At 42.9% G+C, this 23,478-nt stretch overlaps 1 protein-coding gene across 7 annotated transcripts in view; it reads right to left on the bottom strand.

Moving 5' to 3' along the window:
- ATP11C (ATPase phospholipid transporting 11C (ATP11C blood group)) overlaps nucleotides 1–23,478 on the bottom strand; it is a 151,855-nt gene that overhangs the window by 4,216 nt on the left and 124,161 nt on the right. For 3 of the 7 annotated variants that reach the window (XM_083159462.1, XM_083159461.1, XM_083159465.1), the window contains exons 22-28: nucleotides 22,003–22,148; nucleotides 20,903–20,962; nucleotides 19,214–19,341; nucleotides 17,237–17,372; nucleotides 15,499–15,564; nucleotides 14,844–14,947; nucleotides 10,992–11,145 (exon numbers count right to left, since the gene is read on the bottom strand). In XM_083159462.1, the coding sequence (XP_083015588.1) occupies nucleotides 10,992–11,145; nucleotides 14,844–14,947; nucleotides 15,499–15,564; nucleotides 17,237–17,372; nucleotides 19,214–19,341; nucleotides 20,903–20,962; nucleotides 22,003–22,148 (794 nt within the window). Of the gene's footprint in view, nucleotides 1–5,465; nucleotides 5,568–8,560; nucleotides 8,652–10,991; nucleotides 11,146–14,843; nucleotides 14,948–15,498; nucleotides 15,565–17,236; nucleotides 17,373–19,213; nucleotides 19,342–20,902; nucleotides 20,963–22,002; nucleotides 22,149–23,478 lie in introns of all 7 variants that reach the window. The other 4 variants (XR_014460722.1, XM_083159466.1, XM_083159464.1 and 1 more) reach the window with 4 other exon arrangements.

The following is a 23,478-nucleotide window of genomic DNA, read 5'->3' as shown; positions in this document are numbered from 1 at the left end:
GGGGGCCAATGGACAGCAAGCAGTCCCCTGCACCCTCTGTCGTTAAGTTATTTAATTATAAAGCTGCCGCGGCCACCTGCTTCAGTGCGCCTCCACTGCGGCAAGTAAGAAGCCAGTTGGGGGTTGCACCATGGGGAAGGAGCTGGGCGGGGGGTTGCGCCATGCAGTAGTAGTCAGGCGAGAGGTGGCAGCATGCGGAAGGAGGCTGGCGGGGTTGTTAAGGTTGGCGCTGTGCGCCACTGACTGCAGAAGGAGCCGCAAGGGAAAGGGGGGGTGCCGTCACCATGTGAAGCCCGAACATGGAGAGAATAAGTGATGCGCAGGATGACCGCCACGCATCCTGCATGGCAGACTGGCCCACACTGAGGACGTTAGGGGTCTAGTATCTGAAGGGTCTAGTTATAAAGGGTCATCTTAAAATTAATAGCAGCGTTATACCCGCGTTATATTATTTATAACTTCCTTGGATATCGATTGTGAATTGACTCCTCTCTATATTCCATCAACAGGTAAACCTATTTCAGATTTCTACTGCAGAACATCGCAGCTGTTTGCACTGATTTAAACGGGGTAAACCTATTTCAGATTTCTACTGCAGAACATCGCAGCTGTTTGCACTGATTTAAACGGGGTAAACCTATTTCAGATTTCTACTGCAGAACATCGCAGCTGTTTGCACTGATTTAAACGGGGTAAACCTATTTCAGATTTCTACTGCAGAACATCGCAGCTGTTTGCACTGATTTAAACGGGGTAAACCTATTTCAGATTTCTACTGCAGAACATCGCAGCTGTTTGCACTGATTTAAACGGGGTAAACCTATTTCAGATTTCTACTGCAGAACATCGCAGCTGTTTGCACTGATTTAAACGGGGTAAACCTATTTCAGATTTCTACTGCAGAACATCGCAGCTGTTTGCACTGATTTAAACGGGGTAAACCTATTTCAGATTTCTACTGCAGAACATCGCAGCTGTTTGCACTGATTTAAACGGGGTAAACCTATTTCAGATTTCTACTGCAGAACATCGCAGCTGTTTGCACTGATTTAAACGGGGTAAACCTATTTCAGATTTCTACTGCAGAACATCGCAGCTGTTTGCACTGATTTAAACGGGGTAAACCTATTTCAGATTTCTACTGCAGAACATCGCAGCTGTTTGCACTGATTTAAACGGGGTAAACCTATTTCAGATTTCTACTGCAGAACATCGCAGCTGTTTGCACTGATTTAAACGGGGTAAACCTATTTCAGATTTCTACTGCAGAACATCGCAGCTGTTTGCACTGATTTAAACGGGGTAAACCTATTTCAGATTTCTACTGCAGAACATCGCTTTAAATCTGTAAAAGCTGCTATTGTGGTTTTATCTGTGCTATGTGAAGAACTTAGAAATATTGGGATAGTGCTACTGCTCTTACATTGGTTTGGTCTGATTAGCACCTTTTGCTGGTGGGGGAGGTGTATTGGGAGGGGCAGCTAATTCAGGATGGACATATGTTTGTTTTAGGCTTATATATTGAGTATAGTTTGGGACGTCAGTCCTTTAGGACGTTAGGGGTCTAGTTATAAAGGGTCATCTTAAAATTAATAGCAGCGTTATACCCGCGTTAACCCGAAGGAAACCAGAAGGCAAAGAACAAACCATCATTACTGCTGAAGGACTGCATTATACCCAAAAAACTCAGGAATATCATGTGGCCTCAACTCACCTTTGCCATGAGTGGACCAGGCCCACCACCCCTACGGCTGAGAACACCTGGACTACCCCCAGCCCTACCCCTCATGGTGAGCATGGAGCTGTGAGGGGAAGCAGCAGGGTCAGCCTATGCACCAACACTTCACCCATCAATCCCTTGTAAAAGTGTCAGTCCCCTGCAAATGTGTGTTCATGTCTTTTCTCTCCCCCCCCCCTCCTCTCCTGCAGCACACATCAACCCCACCATGTGCTTTTTCCTGTATTGTGTACCTCCGCAGATTGCACACCCTGCCAGCGCTGACCTATGCAGTGCACCAAGCTGGTTGCCTCAGATGGTATCTCCGCGGACAGGATGTGGATCATGTGGATGTTTCTGTGCAGGGTTTATCATACTACTACAGAAGTATTTGCTTTCCAATATATGCATTGGGTCCTTGTATGGCTCGCCCCTTACAGTGTAACCTTCGTAGTGCGCCCTCCATGGCTGCCTCATCTGGTACACTTGTGAATGGGATGAAAAATACATGGACCTGAGTATACATTGAAATCATCCATTTTGGGTAGTTTCTTTTAGGGGTAATCTATCTCACCCTGGGTAATCCTACGCAGAGCGCCTAAAATGGCTGCCGCACTTGGTACCTTGTCAGGGTGGAGTACACAACCCATGGAAGTTATTATCCAAAATGCTGCATCACTCCTGCATTATGCTTACTGTGTGCTCAGGGGCTTTTGTCTGTGACATGTCTGTTACTGTACCTCCAACATCCTCTGTATTATGTGCATTGTTTTTTTTAATGTCTGTAAGCGCCTTGAGTCCTGCTGGAGAAAGTGCGCTATATAAATTTTACTTACTTACTTACTAACTGTGTGGCCTCCACAGAAAGTATGGGTGAAGTCCGGCTGGCTGCTGATGGTGAGATAAACATGTTGTAGCAGCACCATTTAAAAATGTTTTTTTTTTTTTTTTTTGTGTTGATCTGCGTTTCTGTTTTTTTTTTTTTTTCGGTACTTATGTAGTATCTGGGCTGCCGATTTCTAAATCGGGTCGAATCGGGCACATCGCATCGCATCGCATGCGACCATCGCATGCGACCATCGATGCGATGCGATGCCCCGATTTTTCCATAGGAATCAATGTTAAAATGGACTGAGTCCATTTTAACATGGAATTCAATGGGAAAAAGGGGTCCTTTTCATACCCCTACTATCCAAGTGGGCATGGAGTTGGATATAAACCTGTGGCGAGCGTAGCGAGCCACCGAGCCCGAAGCGTGGCGAGCGTAGCGAGCCCCGCGAGGGGACACAGAATACCGGCCCCTCGCGGGGCTCGCTTCGCTCGCCACGCTTCGGGCTCGGTGGCTCGCTACGCTCGCCACAGGTTTATATCCAACTCCATGCCCACTTGGATAGTAGGGGTATGAAAAGGACCCCTTTTTCCCATTGAATTCCATGTTAAAATGGACTCAGTCCATTTTAACATTGATTCCTATGGAAAAATCGGGTCATCACATCCGATGGTCGCATGCGATGCGATGCGATATCGCATCGCATCGCATCTGATTGTATGCCTTAACTTAAGGCATACAATCAAAAAATCGGCAGCCCAGATACTACATAAGTACCTTTTTTTCTTGATGTGTTTATCATATCAGGCTGTGAATATTGGCATAGTTTGTAATGGGCCTTGCAGTGTGTTGCATAATATGTAAGTGTATTACAGTGTGTTGCATATTGTGTAAGGGGCATTGGGGTGTGTTGTATATTGTGTAATGGCCATTGCAGTGTGTTGCATAATGTGTAAGGGTATTATGGTGTTTCACACATTGTGTAAGGGGCCTCTGGTGTGTGGCAGATTTTATTGGGGGTCTATGTAAAAACGGAATCTCAGGGGCGTGCAAAAAAAGGAACAAATTAAAAAGTGAGGGAAAGGTTGTTCACAATATCCCAAACCAAAGGATAAGCTGCTAAAATGAAAATCAAGAGTATGTTAGGATTATACAAGTGGCATATGGAATTCAAGAGTAACCATAAACTAATTAAGTTGTGGCGACCTTAAGGAAGGATGGGGAAATTAAGTTACAATGTATTAGGACATGAGCAAAAAAAATCTACCCAGGTGACCACCATCAGTGCCATATAACATAAGAGTTCTCCAGGTGAAATACCCAAGTCTATGGCATTTTGTAAATACTATTTATTGTGGACATTCGATGGTACAAGCTTTAAAATGCAAGTTCATGTTCATATCTGGTGTAATGGCTAACATTACCGCCTCAAAAGCACTGAGGTTTTGGATTTAATTCCCACCATGGCCCCAACTGTGTGGAGTCTGTATACAATTTATAATATCACAATTCTATATGAGTTGTTCAGTACTTTAATGAACCTCTGTGTTTACTGATCAGTATCTCCAATGACAGCACTACACCTGCGTATATAGTACATTTTCTACACCAGTAAGTCATTAAATCCAAAACACTATAATAGTGCTACTATAAGAGCCAATATATATTTGTGTTTTGATTTTCTAAATATGTGATTTTCAAAGCCCACCTTTGATCAGAACTGTGATTTATGTAATAAATGTCCTTCTACAAGTGCCAAAAACCTAACCACCCTTCTCCGGCCACTCGCTAACCTGCCCGGCATACTTACTGATCAGGATGCTGGCTGCTGGTATTCCTGTGCCAGTGCTCTGACGGCAGTCGGGATGCCAGCGTCGGTATATTGAACACCAGTATCCTGACCACATCTTGTCATATCCGCTTAGAAAATTTAGCATTTTGCACAGTCATTTTTATAGGAAAAAAGGAAATACTTTAGTGACAACTGTGTTTCAATATTGTCATTTAGCCTCTATATGACTTGGGTGCAGACTGGAGTGCCAGGTATTCGTTGCGACTTCGGAATGAATCCCTAGGGTTTGACTGCATGTGGGGAAATAGATTTCAGCTGCATGGTAAGGGAGACACACTAGGGGAAAGATTTTGGGGAAAAAACCCAGAACCGCTGTTCTTCACGCATCTGTGCCAGAAGTAATGTACAAATTACCCCTTTGACTGCTGGGCAACCAGAAAAGTTAGGTTAACATCCTATCGTGTCATCTGTGTAAACATGATGACTGTGATATGGTCACGTCGACATGCTGCATGGTGACATTTTGACCCTGTCCACATAAGAACGGTCAACCTAACTTTCTACACTATGCATGCATTGCAAGTTTTCCTGCTCAGTCATACCACAGTACAATGTGTGTGACACAATCCCTTCGGTTCTTTATTAGTTAACATTAGTTTAGCATTGTTCAAATCTTAAAAAAACCCTTGTGATCTACAGTAGACATAACGGGGGAAATTTACTAAAGGAAATTTGTAAAAAAAATAGGTGTATTTGTATCCAGAAATACACTAATTTTTGTCATTTACTATCCCGGAAATACGGCACTTCGTGTTCGTATTGATAGCACATCAATACGACTACGAATTGCCGTATTTTCGGTATAGTAAATAAGTGTATTTCTGGATACAAATACAACTATTTTTTTTACAAATTTCCTTTAGTAAATTTCCCCCAAAATATCAAGGGGGTGTATACAATGTACGTAAACAAACAAAAACGGAAACTTATTAAACAGCTTCACTGGGCAGAACCACAAGGTAATTTGGTGGCCTCACCCAACTCTAAAATTAAGCATCAATCAGAAAAAATGAAATTGATTAGAGTTGATTGGAATGATTACTATAATTTGGATTATGACGATGTACCTCTTACAATACATTAGACTCATCTGAGAATGTCCGTAACAGTAGAGGTGTGACAGTTGAACGGGCAGACTCTGAACCCACTTTTTTGGTGCTCATATTCTTCTAAAATGGTGATAAACAAAATTAAATATATCAAAATGAACATGCTCTGTTATAGCTCAAAACAAATGTATACAATAGAGTAAAGAATTTCTCCTTGGAGTGATAAGTAAACATCCTCTTTTGTTAAGTCAGGGCTATTTATGTAAAAGAGTAAAAACAAACAATACCTGGTTTGCCCAGGAGAGGGACAGTAAAAAAGCGAGCTCAGTAGGCCAATAACATACTGATTCCCCCTGCAGCCCACAGCACCATGCCAGTGTATAGCACATGTACAGTGCACAGGGACAGCAGATGCTGGAAGAAGTATGTTTGTTAAAGCAGTTTAGTAGGCTAGCCTGGTTAATTAGCATAGTAGACAGCCTGATTAGCATGCTAATTACAGAAGGCACAAACTGCAGCACATCTGGACTAACGGTGTGGATTTACGTTTCCTGTACTTAACAAAAGAGGAGCTCTCACAAAAGGAACGAGTCGTCTAATGTACATATATGACAGAATAGTATATTAGTTTTACAATGGCATTTATACTGCAGTATGTAGTATTTGTTTTTCATCACGAACTGCAAAAGCACACGGACAGCTCTTAAATAATGTCCCCAAGGCTGTTTATACAGCCAAAATCTCAAATAGCAAAGTACTGCATACAGTAACAGTAACAATTGCTAGATCACCCCCATTCATACTTTGTTCATTCACATCTGCACACTACTTAAACACAGCAGATAATCACTTAGACTATCTAGTCTGCTCATAAACTTGTTACCTAGAAGGCTGCAAGTCAAACAGACGTCTGTTCTATCCCTGAATGAAGGTAGAAAACCTGCAATCTAAAAAAAACTTCTAAAAGATAATCTAGCCAAATAAACAAATTTAGTTAACAAAAAAAATGTATTCATTATTTTAGGTGTATGGTTTATTGGAGTCAATTTATGTCTAATAGTGAGTTTATTGCTTTCTAAAGCCCCATGCATCCCCGTTTGTATGGGGCAACGGTCGCGCTCCCATGACCAGCCCAGTATTGGGCAGCTTTCTTCTGCACTGACCATCGCTGGTCGCTGATGAAAACGGGTCACCGATGTGGTCACTGTGCGATTTATCTTAGACCTGAAAACCAAACCTAACAAGCAATCCATGACTATTTATAATAAACAATAATGACTGAAGAGATGTAAAAGTGAAATAATAAATTGATGCCTATTAAAAAAATTATGGATGAGATGGGTGAGTAGGTGAAAATTTCAGGCTCAAGTCGCTGCTTTTATATTGCTAAATAAGGAGTATGCGGCTATGAGATTTTATTATATAAAGGTGTGTGTTTGAGGGTAGCCCTTTATCTAAAACCGATCAATGCAGATCATATCAATAGTGTACCAACCCCCTACTAACAGGGTCGGCAGACAATTTGATTGGTTGAACAAATATCCTTACAAGTGCTACTTATCAGCGCAAAAGGAACTAGTGACATCACAGCGGAAAAACAGTGTGGTCTCTAAATCCTAGGGCTGGTTTGAATTATCCGCTGTAATTTACAGCACAGGAAAAAGGGTGGTAGCATAGGGCAGTTATACCTGGGGCTATTCGATCACAGTCTCTTTTCCTTATTCCTCTTTTCCCATAAGTACCTGGAGATATGGTCTAATGTTTTTGCGGCACCCAAGCGATGGGCATTTAAGGTGGGTTTCTGTTCAAGCTTCCATAAGACTCAAACAGATGTGTTCTGAGGAGAGCACCTTTATCCATATCTGGTGGTCTTGTCAAATGGATTTAACTAGCCAGGCTGATTGCAGGTCAGTTAAATCCGACCACTAATTAAGGGTAGAAGTTGGCTATTGGAATAAACACAAAATAGCTGTCTCCAGTTGGCCAGATACCTTAAAGGGAATAATTGTTTCTACATGCAGCATTAATAAGTAAATTAGTTACACTTAGGGGGGTATGCAATGCCCCGCCGCTTTTTTCGATGGGGGGAAATAGCGGCAGGTGCCTATTCAATGCTGTCTTTCCTGACAGCATTGAAGAGCCATCTCCGCAGAACGAACCCGTTTCTAAAAGCTGTCAGGCCGTTCTGCTGAGAATGGCCGTGGATTGTCGAGCTCACGGTCGGATGTCGACGATCCATGGCCGGATCTCGCGGCCAGGCCCCCCTTTTGCCAATCGACAGCCAGGACATTGAATTACGCTTGCTGATTTGCTGTCGAGCAAAATGCAAAAGGGCCAGGATCATGGCTGTCGGGACAGACTGACAGTCGTGATCCGGGATTGCATTAAGCACTTCATACAATAGACAATTCACAGATTCAATATAGGGTACTTATGTAGTATCTGGGCGCCCGATTTTTTGATTGTATGCCTTAACTTAAGGCATACAATCAGTGCGATGGGATGCGATGACCCGATTTTCCCATAGGATTCAATGTTAAAATGGGCCGAGTCCATTTTAACATGGAATTCAATGGGAAAAAGGGGTCCTTTTCATACCCCTACTATCCAAGTGGGCATGGAGTTGGATATAAACCTGTGGCGAGCGTAGCGAGCCACCGAGCCCGAAGCGTGGCGAGCGAACGGTATTCTGTGTCCGCTCGCCACGTTTCGGGCTCGGTGGCTCGCTATGCTCGCCACAGGTTTATATCCAACTCCATGCCCACTTGGATAGTGGGGCAAGGAACAGGACCCCTTTTTTCCATTGAATTCTATGTTAAAATGGACTCAGACAATTTTAACATTGAATCCTATGGAAAAATCGATTTGGTCGCATGCGATGCGATGTGCCCGATCCGACCCGATTTCTAAATCGGGCGCCCAGATACTACATAAGTACCCAATATAGCAATACTTATGGACAAAATTGTACAATGCACTTGTCTAGATAAAAACCTGTGCGATTTTCTACTTAAATAGCAAATGTCAGTAAAGGTGGTAGATACAAGTTATAGTTATGAAATCATAGACAGGAATAATTAGGACAAGGACAGTGGTAAGGAAAGGAAATTCACCTTAATCGCTCCAAGGGAAACTGTGAGTGCTGGAGGTTTGAGAAAGCATGAAGATAGTGGAGGTTCCTGAGGAAGGTAAGTGTTTTGCAACCTGTTCCGCAGAAGCAGAGGAGGACAGGGAAAGCAACAGGATCAATAAGGGTAGATGCACATAAGTAACAAGAGTAAAACACACACACACTAAAGGGGGTATTCAATCCTGGCAAATATTTACATTCCTCGGAAATATTGGCCATTCTCCTGTAGAATAGATTGAATTTGCATCCGATCTATTCAACGTTCTTTTTCCGACGTTTGGAAACATTCCGAAAGACAGAAAAGATGTGGATCGGCGAATCAACAACTTTTTCATGGAAACAGATGCGAATTAACAAATTTAGCGGCATTTCCACAAATGCAGATTCGGCTTTTCAAAGACTTGAATCTGCAGCTGTAAGTAAATAGGTCCTGGACAAGATTTCCGATTATAGGAAATACTGTGCAGCATCGAATTCCCCCATAGTAGGATTAAGCAAGAGAAGCAGATTAAGCGACAATGTAATTGCTAGCGATGCAGATAGTTCCTGAGAGGGACAGTACATAAATATTGTTCCGTTAAAGACTTTTTACTAAGACACTGGTTGGGATACCGGTATAAAGAATTGGTCAAATGGGACAGAGAAGCTGAACCAGCCGAGTCATCTTTTGTGTGCAAAGCATCCACATGCACTAAATGAACAAAAGTATTTGGCTACATTTATTAATTATTGAATCCAGGTGTTTCAATCAGGGCCATTGCCACAGGTGTATATAATCAAGCACCTAGCCACGCAGCCTCCATTTCAAAACATTTGTGATACAAAATGGTCCTTCTAAAAAGCTCAGTGACTTCAAAAAAGGTATTGTTATATGATGCCACCTTTGCAATAAGACAGCTCGTGAAATGTCATCCCTGCTGGATATTCCACAGTCAACTGATAGTGATAGTATTAGAAAGTGTTTAGGAACAACAGTAACTCAGGCACGAAACAGAAGACCATGTAAAAGGACAGAGCAGTGTCATGCACTGCTAAGGCACATAGTGCATAAAAGTCAAGAACTGTGTGGCCGGAGCTTAGTGGAATGGGTTTCTATCGCCAAGCAGCTGAATGCAAGCCTCACACCACCAAGTCCAATGTCAAGCATTGGGTGGAGTGGTTTACAGAACACTAACAATGGACTGTAGAAATGTGTTCTGTGGAGTCACGAAGCACACTACTCTGTTTGGCAGGCAGATGTCAAGTTGGGGTTTGTAAGAAGTTGGGAGAACACTGACTGTATTATATAAACTGTGTGATGTTTGGTCAAGGAAACTTTGGTGGGGCTGTTTTTCAGGACTTGGGCTAGGGCCCTTGTCACCAATGAAGGGTAATCAGTTTGGTGAAGGCCCTTTTCTATTCCAACATGACTGTGCTCCAGTGCACAAAGCAAGTACTATAAAAGACAAGGTTTAAGGAGTTAGGTTTTAAAAGACTTGACTGGTCCATACAGAGTCCTGACCTCAACTATGTGGAGCTTCTTTAGGATGAAATGGAAGAGAGATTGTGAGCCAGTCCTCATTATCCAACATCAGTGCCTGACTTCAAATACTCTACAGAATGGGCACAAAGTCGCACATAAACACTCCAAAATCTTGTAAAAAGATTTCCAATAACAGTGGAAGCTGTTATAGCTGCAAAAGGTGGACCAACTCCAGTTTAAAGAAAATGTTTTTGAATAAAATATTGTTACAGTCCCTGTTGGTGTAATGGTCAGGTATCTGAATACTTTTGTCCATATAGTGCATGTGGAGATTACCAATTTCTGAACTCTTAACTGGATTAGTAGGCAAATGAGTTACTTTACTATCCTGCCATATTCCTTAGAAATGGCCAAGCAATGATGTAGGGGTGATATCCATGGCCTACTATTCATAAACTACAATCTGGTTTATAACGTACAGTATAGGTTTCATGAAATGGTTCGGATTGTAATTATTCAATTTAGTATATACCAGTGGGTTCCAAACTTTTTCAATCATGGCACCCTTGAGTATGACAATTGATTTTACGGCACCACAGTGCAGAACTTTCTTATTAAGAAAGGTAGAAGTAAAATATTAAATGAAGTAAATTGTGTTAGATAGATCATCCTTAGGTTCAATTATGTGGTGAGGGATAAGTTTCACCCCTGCTTGTCTATATAGTTTATAATTGGTAGCAACCACCACTGGTTTTGTCTATTATAATAAATATAAACAATTTGAATTGGTCCTGGACCACCAATCAAGGGCACTCCTGCAAGTGTCCCAAGGTGCCACGGCACACAGTTTTGGAACCAGTGGTATATACACTAAAGTATATATACTGAAAGGATATACAGGCTAAAATTAATACTTTTTTCACGTACAATAAGTAAATACATGTTATCTCACCTTTTGGCCAGCAGTTTTAAGGTTTTTTAGAAGTATCAGTAAAATTTCTGGATACAGGCTGACAAAAATCAGAAGAATTATTGCAAGCCAGACGGACACAGATGTCAGCATGTGAGAGAATACAAAGTACATTCGCTGCTGTCTGAGGAATGGCCTACAACACAATGAAACAATGCACCTACAAGTTAGAATGGCACAATAAATTACATGACATAGTGTATTGCAAACACAAAATACTAGAAGGTCATTTTACAACATGGACTCTTTGGGGAGCATTGTGGGTTTAATGCAAAACATTATAAAAAACAAAAAAAACAACTAAGTCTTAAGTAGCAACAGGTTAATCCTATGTTTCTGAGAAATGGAGACTGGAACAATGAAGGGAGAATCCCAGGGATCATTTCTTCAAGGTAGGAAGTGCATTAGAATCATTCAGATTTTTCCTTGAAGATATTCATCATCATCTATATTTTTTTAGAACAATTAAGTGGCTATTATTTTTATTCAGTGTGATAACGCACAAGTACAAACAAGTAATTACTACTTGAGACTGAAATCTAACAATGTTACTGCCTTGCTAGTCCACTTTTAAAATGATGCCATTACATAGAAACATAGAATTTGACGGCAGATAAGAACCATTTGGCCCATCTAGTCTGCTCCCTTTTTTTTACCCTTCAGGTAATCTCAACCCTTTTTAATCCTTATTTCTTTGTAAGGATATTCATATGCCTATAGGCCCCCATACACTAGGGCGACTTGTCCTTAGGACAAGTCGCCCCCGACTTCCCCCTGAGCTTCCCCGGCTGCTCCCCGGGGGAGCTTGATTAGACTGGCACTTGATGTGCCATTTTTTACATGTGATAAATCGTCTCGATTTATCACATGTAAAAAAAACCGGGGAGCAGGGGGGGGGGGGGGGCTGGGGACTCTGTGTCCCCCGCTGCTGGGGACGCTGCGGGGGACAGCGTCTGTGTCCCCCCAGCGTCTGTGCGGCGAGGCGGTAGAGGGAGCAGGGGGGCTGGGGACGCTGCGGGTGACACGTCTGTGTCCCCCCAGCGTCTGTGCAGCGAGGCGGTAGAGGGAGCAGGGGGGGCTGGGGACGCTGCGGGGGACACGTCTGTGTCCCCCCAGCGTCTGTGCGGCGAGGCGGGAGCAGGGGGGCTGGGGACGCTGCGGGTGACACGTCTGTGTCCCCCCAGCGTCTGTGCGGCGAGGCGGTAGAGGGAGCGGGGGTGGCTGGGGACGCTGCGGGGGACACAGGCGGCATAGAGCCGGGCAGGGGGAGCCGGCGGGACTCGGAGCTGTCAATGGTAGAAAAAAAAAGCCTATACAATGAATGGGCTGCCTGTGATTGGCTGAGCGCTCTCTCAGCCAATTGCTGACTGGCTGAGAGAGCGCTCAGCCAATCACAGGCCGCCCATGCATTGTATGGGCTTTTTTTTTTTTTATTCAATACTGACAGCTCCCGCCGTCTCCCCCTGCGCGGCTCTATGCCGCCTGTGTCCCCCGCAGCGTCCCCAGCCCCCCCTGCTCCCTCTACCGCCGCACTAGGTCCCAAGTCGGGTGGTCGGACGTGCAGCAGGTCCGACCACCCGACGCAGATCCGATGCGCACGGGACCGCGCATCGGATCTGAGGGGACATCCAAACTAGCCGATTTTGGTCCGATTTCTGCCAGATCCGACTGATCTGGCAGAAATCTGACCAAAATCGGCTAGTGTATGGGGGCCTTATCCCAAGCATGTTTAAATTGTTCTACTGTCTTAAGGTGGCCATACATCAGAAAGATATTGTACCCAATCATACAATCTCAATTGATTGTAAGATGGATTGTATGCAGATTGTGTGCACATCTTGTGTACACAAATCATACAATCAATCATCAGATGGATTGTATGACTGATTGTATGATGGATTGTATGCAGATTGTGTGCACATCTTGTATACACAATCATACAGCAGATGGATTGTATGACTGATTGTAAGATGGATTGTGTGTAGATTGTGTGTAGATTGTGTGTCCAAAAACCACCAAGGACTGCCGGGGATTTCAAGGGAAATTGTACACAATCATGAGCGCAATCGATCTTAAGATCGATCTTTCTGATGTATGGCCAGCTTTAGCCTCTACCACCTCTGATGGGAGGCTATTCCACTTATCCACTACCCTTTCTGTGAAATCATTTTTTCTAACATTTCCCCTGAACCTACCTCCCTCCAGTTACAGTGCATGTCCTCGTGTTCTATTACTTCTTTTCCTTTGAGGAAAATTTCCCTCCTGTACTATGTTAAAACCCTTGATATATTTGAAGATTTCTATCATGTCCCCCTTTCCCTTCTCCCATTGTTCTAAGCTGTACTGGAGATTGTCTATTGCAGTGGTGGCCAACCTGTGGCTCTTGAGCCTCATGCGGCTCTTCCCCTTGTAAAGTGTGGCTCCTGCTCCCACTGCTGCCCGCCGCCCACCGTCTGTCCCAGTCCCCCCTGCTGCCGGTTCCCTGAATCCCTTCTCCTTCTGAGGGGAGGAGAGCATCTCTCCTACCCCTTTCTGTGCATCCTTGTGACTGGGACGTCCGCCAATCAGAGCTCGTGGGCCAGCAGCCAATCAGGAGCCGGCCAGTGAGCTTTGATTGGTGGGCGGCCCAGTCGCAGGGAAGGGAGGGGGAAGGAGACGCGCGGTGTGCTGTGCTCTCCTCCCATCGGTGACATGACAGGAGGACTGCAGGGGGACACCAGACTGTCCTCTCCCCGCCTGGCAGCAGCAGCAACAACGGTGAGTGCTGCTGCTGGGAAATTTGCACTGTGGGGGCATAGCAGTTTGTGGCACTGTGGGGGCATAGCAGTTTGTGGCACTGTGGGGGCAATAGCAGTTTGTGGCACTGTGGGGGCAATAGCAGTTTGTGGCACTGTGGGGGCAATAGCAGTTTGTGGCACTGTGGGGGCATACCAGCTTTTTGGCACTGTGGGGGCATACCCAGCACTGTGTGGTGCATACCTGGCACCGTTGGGGGCATATGTGTATCTGGCACTATTGGGGGCATATGTATATATGGCACTGCACTATTGGAGGCATATTTGTATCACACTCACCCAAGGGGTCAAAATAGGCTACGCCCCTTTTTTGGCGCATGCGCCTTCGGCGCGCGCATGATGTCGGCTCTTTAGCTTGACTACCAATATTTTCGGCTCTTTACCTCTGACCGGTTGGCCACCCCTGGTCTATTGCATTGTTTATGGACCACTGAGCCTGACGGCCTAAAGCGGAAGTGCAAGGAAACATTTTATCTGCTACCGGGAACCTGTTAATCACACAGTGAGAAGCTGCCGACTTGACCATACAGCTGGCTCTCTTTAATTCGGTAAATACCGGGAATCCATTAGAACACGGGCAACTGCAGGTTAAACATATTGTGAGTGACGCAGGCAGCCAGCGAGAAACGGTTGCGGTATATTAGATCTACAATATCTTGGTCTACAGCCAAAAGGTCGACCACTATTGGTCAACAGGGTCAAAAGTTTTACCATGTTTTTTGGGTGTCTATGTCGACATAGGTCGGTATGGACACCGTCTAAGTGTACCGCGTCAGCTCGCCATGCTTTGGCTGCACTCAGCACACTATTATATTCTCTCACCACACCGTAGTGGATGGTAGCATATGAAATACCGCCTGTCGACACATGTCGGCTGAAAAATATATTTTAAAAACTCATGTAGACATTCTGAATGTCAACCTTTTGACAGTCTACCAATCATTGTCAACCTTTTGACTGTTGACCTAGACATTGCATACCGCGAGCTGGTAATGAGGTGTGACAAAAGATAACTTTAGGTAATAAATGACACACTTACCAAATGATACCTCCCCAAAATATTGAGAAGATCACGTAAAATGCCAGTGAACCCCATATCACCAAATGGTTCATCCATGTCCAGTATCGTGTATCTAATGCAAGCTGGAAAGAAAGATGCATTACTATTTATATACTAGACGTGCAGAACAATGAAGCTCTATTATCTATCTGAGCAATTGTCGAGGTTCCTTATTTTAAGTACTACCAACCTTAAAATTGAGATAAACAGCACAGTGTAGATACATGTAATAGTACAAACACAAAGCCTAGAACGCCTGTGGTTACAGGAAATCTCAGGAGGCTGCTGATAGTTCTATATAGAGCTGAAATGCTACTTTACCAAAGTAAATATGTATCATCCTTCACACTGAACAGTAACTTTACATGTATTGTTTGATGACTTTAGGTTTCCAAATGGCAAATACACGGAAGAACAGACCATGTATGTTGTATGTACTTGTTGCATTAGCAGGTAATGCCCATGTTAAGCACAAGTAGTAAATGGTTAGTTATATTCTAAACGCTTTCATCTATAGAAAAAGGGTGTACAACGGTCACACATGTACACTATACACAGGGAATGAATGTAAAGTCCCTGAGATCCCATTACAACCAACGCCATGAATCATGGTAGTAGTAAATTGTGCTCTTACCTTTAAAGTAACTGTAAACACTAATGTAGTGAACACTATTGTTCCGAAGGACCAGTTTCCAAATACCTAAAAATCACAAAATTCTAATTAGCTTATTATGATTCACACTGGCGGTTTGCTAATTACTATTAGAACTCATTATTCGAAACACTTGAAGCATATAGTGAGCAGGAATGTAAACTATGCTAAATGTTACAGTATGGAAATTATGGATTCAAATCCCTCTGACACATTGGTTACCTGTATCCTACTGTATTCAATACAAAATACTTTAACTTACACACAAGGCCATAAACCAATCTACACCAACAAACATCTCTTCTCTTAGCTCTAAATATCTTCCAACCTCAATTTAATTTGAATATTGGGTACTTGTTTCCTAGCACGGCCACAATCGTGTGGATCGTGTACCTTTAAGTTAAGGTACAAGATCCACACGATGGACCCGATTTCCTTTGAAATCAGGTCCATTTTGCCTGCAAAGGTACAATATCGGGGGCATCGCGTCGGTCGGGACCATTAACATTGGTCCCGACGCGACCGACGCGATGCCCCCGATTTTTCCATAGGCTTCAATGTTAAAATATTTTTTAACATTGAAATCGTGAGGATCGTGTCGGCAAAGGTACAATATCGGGGGCATTGCGTCGGTCGGGACCATTAACATTGGTCCCAACGCGATGCCCCCGATTTTGCCATAGGCTTCAATGTTAAAATATTTTTTAACATTGAAATCGTGAGAAAATGTGAAAAATGTGAAATTGGCCAATATGACCCATTTCACATTATAGATGTCCCCGTCGTCACCCCACGATAGACGCCAACCCGAAGCGTGGCGAGCGGCGGCGATGCGCGTCCTCCGACCTTTTCATTCCCCTACTATCCACGTCGGCGTGGAGTTGAGAATAGAATAGTGTGGCGAGCGCAGCGAGCCACCGAGCCCGAAGCGTGGCGAGCGCAGCGAGCCCCGCAAGGGGACGCGTATAACTTCACAGGTATACGCGTCCCCTCGCGGGGCTCGCCACGCTTCAGGCTCGGTGGCTCGCTGCGCTCGCCACACTATTCTATTCTCAACTCCACGCCGACGTGGATAGTAGGGGAATGAAAAGGTCGGAGGACGCGCACCGCTGCCCCTCGCGGGCTCTCTGCGCTCGCCACGCTTCGGGTTGGCGTCTATCGTGGGGTGGGGTTTACGTCGTTAAATTTGGGGGTGTAGGGAATATTTGACATTGAATCCAATGTAAAATCGGGTCCCAGGGACCCGATTTACATTTTATTCAATCAAAAAATCGGGTCGGTCGCGTCGATCGCATCGCATGCGACCAAATCGCATGCGATGCGATCGACGCGATTTTTCCAACACGACCACCCCGATGTAAATCGGTGTGGCCGTGCTAGGAAACAAGTACCGAATATTGTTACCGTGGAGTTATTTACAATATAAACAACTTTCATTATATCAGCGAGACACGCTCTATAGTACAACACTTCGGGAAGCCCCTGTTCTACACTGTAAGGGTGAAACAGGCTGTCATCAGTCGTCTGCATCACACGCAGACTAGCCAGCGGGTAAAACAGAGAAATTACCGCATTATAAATGCTATTTTACTGTTCCTTGTAGAGGAGATGCTTATAAACCAATAACAAATATTAAATATACTCTTAGGTTGGGAAAAATGTTGAATCATATACAAGATGATTAATATTTTATAAAAAACAAACAAAAAGGACATCGTACCTGCCCATTGCCATCCAACAATGGATTCTGGAACAGCAGGTAAACTCCAAAGAAAAACACCAGTCCCTCAAAAGCCCCCAGTATAGTCCAATATAAGAAAGGCAACCACTGTAACATTGCATTGTCCGATATTCTCCTGTAAGGTGATAATACAACAAAACAGTTACAACATTCATGACTATATACTCTTAGCAAAGGTGATGCCTTGCAAAGGCACACAATGCCCTTCTAAGAGTATGTAGCTATACATACACAAAAATCAGGTTCAATCATCTATAATCACCTTACATGAACAGGTGGTGGGAACAATCACAGGGAGAGTAAATTAAATTTAGTACTAATAAAGTACATTTATTAGGAACAGTTATTTAAGGTACAGTTAGTGATCACACAGGGGGGGGGGGGGGGGGGGGGGGAGAGTAGGACAAATGGAGCCCTCACTTTAAAAAGCTGGGTCCTACTCCGTGGTTTCTGGTACCCATAACATTATTGGGGAGGGGATGTAGCATGTAAAAATGTGCTATAGAACGTATTTTGCGATCACTGTACTGTAAAGTTACTTTTTCTATGCCCAGTTGTTTTTTTTGTAATAAAGTCTATAGAGGGACTGATTGGCTGCACTCATCTATGAAGCAAATATAAAGTAAATTGCCAATGTATCATGTTATATCAATGTATATAATGGTGAATGTCCTAGCTGATCTTACAGGATCCCTGCTTCCACCAGATCAACTTGTATTTTATGATGTTATGGCCCAGATGTCCTAAGCTTTGAAAAGTGATAAAATGGAGAGTGATAAATGACCAACCAGTTGGCTCATAACTGTCATTTTGCTGACCCAGTCTGTTGCATGGCAGTTAGGAGCTGAATGTTTGGTACTTTTTCACTCTACGCTATGCCCAAATATTGTGAATGAATACTTTCCAGCCTAACGCATACATAAGTACATGCCCTCAATACGCTGTAGACTGTTGGGGGCCGCCCTTAGTATAAGGCTCTGTGTGAATTTTTATGTATTTCAGGTTCAGATGAAAATCGCTATTCAATAACATTGCATTAACACAACCTTCATTCATTTAAGTTCCGATTGCACCCTTATTTATATTTGATATTCACAAATGCCTATAGTGAAGAGAAATGAGGAATGTGTGTCGCTACGTTTAAATCTATTTATTAGAGAAGTATCCTTGTGTTATCCCATGTACTGTAAGGAGAAAGGCTCTGTTACAACCAGCTAACACAGGGAATAAAGCACAGAAGCACATTCTCTAATAGAACTTTGAATCTCATATAAATAAATGGCCCTGTAAAATATTTGGCTTTTGTATGTAGCCGCAGTACAAGGTGCATGAATGCACCTAAATCACACGGATATCGGGCCATGTATTAATATTCACACGTCTTATGATCACACAATGGGGCAATAAATTGGTACGTGTCGGTATTCTCTTGCAGGGACATGGGTTCAGGTACGGGGCTGTCATTGCAAAGTGATTGCTTATGAGGCCACTACTGGGGAGAGAAAGAATTCCTCTCCAAATACAATGACAGTATAGTAACCTATAGTATACAATGGCAAACGTGTCGACAATGGCATTTGCCATCGGTGTCCAAGCTCCAGAAAGCTACGCGCTTTGAAACTTAAACATTTAAGCCACATTGCAGTCCCCTTATAGAAATATGTGGTGACTGCTATGCTAAAATGTAAAGGGGGACAGCAAACTATCTCCAGCACCAATTTTCAGGGGACTTTCAGCCCTGGTAAGGGAGGCTATGGGTCCGCCCAGCTTCTCTGATTAGAAGGAGCATTACTTGGATGTACTTTCCCCTATAAATAGGTGCATTTACAGACTTTTCACAGCACACAACTAGCGCTGTGGGTCTTTTTTTCAGCTTTTGTTAAAAACTGTTAACTACTTAATTTTAAGAGCAATGAAACTGTATACAAAAATGTACAGATCGTTGTTGAAACGTACATATATAACTTAGGATTGGCGAGGAGGGTTTCGATGCTGATGTGCTGCTCCAACAGGCTGTAGGCCAAGATTGGTAATGAGGTAAAGCAGATGTTGTACATTGTCAGGTAAGCAGCATCATAAAGTGGCTAAAACACAAAGGGAAGATTAACAGAGAATTAAAAAAGGAAATGAACTGCTAAATGAATAAACATGTCTTACATAATAGTCACAGGATGCTATGCTCTTAATGTGCACAATCACATTATAGTGGGTTTTAAGTTTAAATATGTGGTTGCTATAGTAACTACAAAGTTGTGTACATCACACCATATTGTTAAACAGGCCCTACTAAGATGTTGGGTAGGAAAGATACTCTGAATAACACTTCAAACTATGGTGATCTGCATTGTGTTGACATTGACAAATAAGCACTCTCTACATCAATTTCTTTTGTACAGTGCTGAAATCACACATCCAAAAAAAGTGCAACCGCCGTTGGCGGTTGCCCTGACCACACGGTGTAGGGGGGCAACTTAGCACAGATAAACATACATTGTAGGATGCTGGCTGGTTATGCCGGGGGTCAGTCAGTGGCACTGTGTATTAAATCACAGTGCAGTGCCCGGGACTCAGCATAAGGCTTCACTTTCCTTTGACTCCAGAAATAAGTGAGGGACTCGGGTGCAGGCTTAGAAGGAAAGTGAAGCTGAATGCTGCTGAGTCCCAGCATGGCAGCTTAATAAACACAGCCGTGCTGACCACCGGGATAACCGCCAACACATATATCATATTATATATACGGGTGCAGCAGCACTCATCGTTGCGATGATCCGGTTGCTCAATTTTTCCCGCCAAATTTGCACCCATTGTGCAGAATTATGCCACTCAATGGGAGCTAATTAGATGCATGCACGTACGTGATAGCACCAATCACCACGGGAGTCGCACATGGAGATTGATGCAGCAACGATGAGCATAGCTACATCTGTAAATCAGTACATATATTTATGTGTGCTAAGCCCCCCTGCACTATACTGTATGCTCTGCAACTGATAACAAAGTTAAAAATAAATTCTCAATATCGATTTGTTTTTAGCTATTTTAATTTACATGCAACAAAGTAGAAAACTTTACTATAAAATAAAAGCCCACAAAACAGTTTGTTTATGTTATGTTTTTCTGGGGACCAGGGAAAGTATAATATACAATGGGGGAAATTTACTAAGAATACGAATACGAAAAATAGTATTCGTATTCTTAATATGAATGGATACGACTGCATACGGCTGTTTTAGCCGTATGCAAATTCGTATTCCTGAGGAAAATGTACTAATCAGTCGTATTTGACTGATTCGTATTTTCCGATGGCGTATACATTCGAATTTTAGCCGATACGAATTCGTATTTTAAAATACGAATTTGTATTGGCTTCAGTGTAAAAAAGAAAAAAAATGTAAAAAACCCCAGGCTCACAGAGCCCGTCCTGGTTGTAAAAAATCAGGGGAAAAATTAGAATTCAATAGAATGGCGATTCATAATTTTTCCCCTGATTTGGAGCAGTGATTAAGTACTCCCACTCCCAGCTACAACCCACAAACTCATGGAGTGTCACTTACTCAAATTAGCCATGTTGCTAAAGTTATTTTGAGGCTTGAGTAACCCAAATACCAAACCCTGTGTAGGAAGCAGAAATGGATATGTACTTACCTGTTGTGAAAACCCACAAAAGAACTGATACAAAAACTGAGGCAAAATGAAGCACAAGTTCTGAAAAAAGAAAAAAAAAGTGAATAACCTGGATAAGCAGCACTGCTCTAACCAATTACAGCTGTGGTGTGTTCTGAAAGACCCCCATAGACTACTGCGATTAGGCCTGTTTTCTCCTGATTCCGACGGATCGAGAAATTAGGCGAAATCGTATGACATTCAAATTGACCAGACGTGCAGTCCAGTGCACATCGGGTCGGAATCAAACGTGATGCACATAAGATGCATCAGTCAGGTGCAAAATTTTAGCACCCGTGAAGCATTGCATCAGACTTCTCTTGAACTGCCCTGGCAGTTTTACTTTGCACCATTTATTTTAAATATATAAATGTGCTATATTGGCTCTTAACCCTTTGAGTGCCAACATCTCTGAGATGTGCAAAAATATCCACTAAAAATGCCTGCTATGCTCACATTTGTTATATAAATTCAAATAAAAAATGGTGTATAAAAAAAAAAGATTATATTTCCTATAGAAGATAAACATTACAGGTCATTATAATGAATACAAATGTTTGCTTGGAAATGGTCACAACGATTTTGACAAATTCACTTGGCACTCAAAGGGTTAATTTAACAGTGTACGAAACAATTTGCAGTCATGTTATCACTTATACCATGAGTAATAAACTCGAGTCCAAGTACCACCCAACAGGTCATGTTTTGTGGATTTCCTTAACCGAGCACAGCTGAGTTAATCTATATTGCTTTGTCAGTACTTATCCCTCCTGCTTCCACAGAACATGACCTGTTGGAAGTACTTAAGGGATGATTTTTGAGAACCACTGAATGTTGCTAAATGAATATTAAAATATTATACAGAAAGGTTTAGATACCAGCTGAAATAGCAGTTACTGTAAATGAGTAATACAAATACCCACCTCCCTAGCCTTCATTTGTATGCCCCCCTCTCCCTCTCATCTGCAGGGAGGTGTGTGTAAGTGACGGTTAGGATACATTTATTTACAGATGCGGAATGATAGACAGTATTACCCACAGGGCTGTAACTATAATCATAGTCACACTGATGAACACCTTACCTTATAAAAGAAATACTGTACAAGGTGCGCTATTCTCACATAATACAAATGTCCATGAACTAAAAGGAGTTTTTTTAAGTGCTTAAATTTTGGCACGGCATAGTCGCTGTTTCTTGAAGCCTGGCGACCTTCTTTTCCTTTAATGCCTAGAGGCAAACAATATAAGAAATTAAAGAAATACCAAAGATTGCAAGAGAGGCTGACTAAAGGAGAGCATTACAATATTACAGTACAAAACATAGAAGAGAGCAGTATAGATAAATAGCTGTGAAGAATAATAAGTACACAGACAGTGCCCCCAGCTGCTCACACACAGGGAAGATGGACTTTCTCTGGGTCAAATTAATATTTCTAAAAAGACTGGTGCTTGGCTCAGACATTTTTTTAACAACATCTTTAACCATGGGGATTAGACCTGATCGCACACCTGCAATTTTGCAGGCTGGGCGATAATTTAACACTGGGGTATGCGTACGGCTGGTAGTACGCACTCGCAAGGCCATCCCGCAATAAAATTCTGCTACTTATTTCACTGGCCTACGCACGTTGACAGAAAGCAGACATTTTCTGTCAGTGTAAGGGAAAACACAGGCATGCTGAGGCATTTGAAGTCATGCGACATCAGCTCCGGCCCCGATCAGCCTGTTTCTACCACATGCACACCGAGTAATTCATGGACTACACACAGATGGCGAGCTGCTTGTGTATGGATTTGCTGCTAATTGCCCATCGGTGTAATTTTCGGACGTCATTGACAGGCTGAGTGCCTATTACCTGATCGCAAGGCTTTGCAAATTAGCAGCGCAGCGATCTGGTCTGAATAACTCCCCTTTTAAAAACTGTGGAATGTAATGATGGTTATAGATGTGTGGCGTGTGACATATGCTAATCTATGGGGTATTTAAACCCATGCTGTTCCCTGAACAAACAATCCTTGAAAAAGTTGCCTGGAGCGGCGAAACGCGTAGGTTCCACTGCTGGAGTGCCATTTGACTACCACCTTGAACCTGATAGCCACCATCATTTGCTACACTATAAATTCCACCTATAGGAACAAGAACTCCTTTGGTAACAACTGACCTACTATCTCTGGGACTCTCCACCACAGCCCGCGGCTACAAATACATCTAGGAGGCACGCCAACCCCTTAAAAGCCGAACTGGGCTCTCCACCAGAAAGACCGAGATACGGTATAATTACGGAGGCTCAAAGTCACGTTGAAGAAACGCCACCTCTCCCAAATGTATTTTTCCTTAAGGCGGTAAACAACATTCGATCAACAAAGAATCGATAAAAAAAAGGAAAAAAAACCCTTTCCAAAGATACATCGTTAACTTTCCCAGTACTGGTGGATGGAATTGGTGACTATCATTTCAAATTATTTTTATCAGTTTCAATCAAGTGCATGACCACAGTCCAATTTTTAATAATTTTTCTACTAATTGTATTATAGAAAATGTGTTTTGTTTTGTTTTT

This window comes from Crinia signifera, chromosome 9 (assembly GCF_055691185.1).
Source record: "Crinia signifera chromosome 9, ASM5569118v1, whole genome shotgun sequence".
NCBI lineage: Eukaryota > Metazoa > Chordata > Amphibia > Anura > Myobatrachidae > Crinia > Crinia signifera.
Note: the sequence above shows the minus strand (reverse complement) of the source record. Positions and strands in the feature narration are given on the sequence as shown.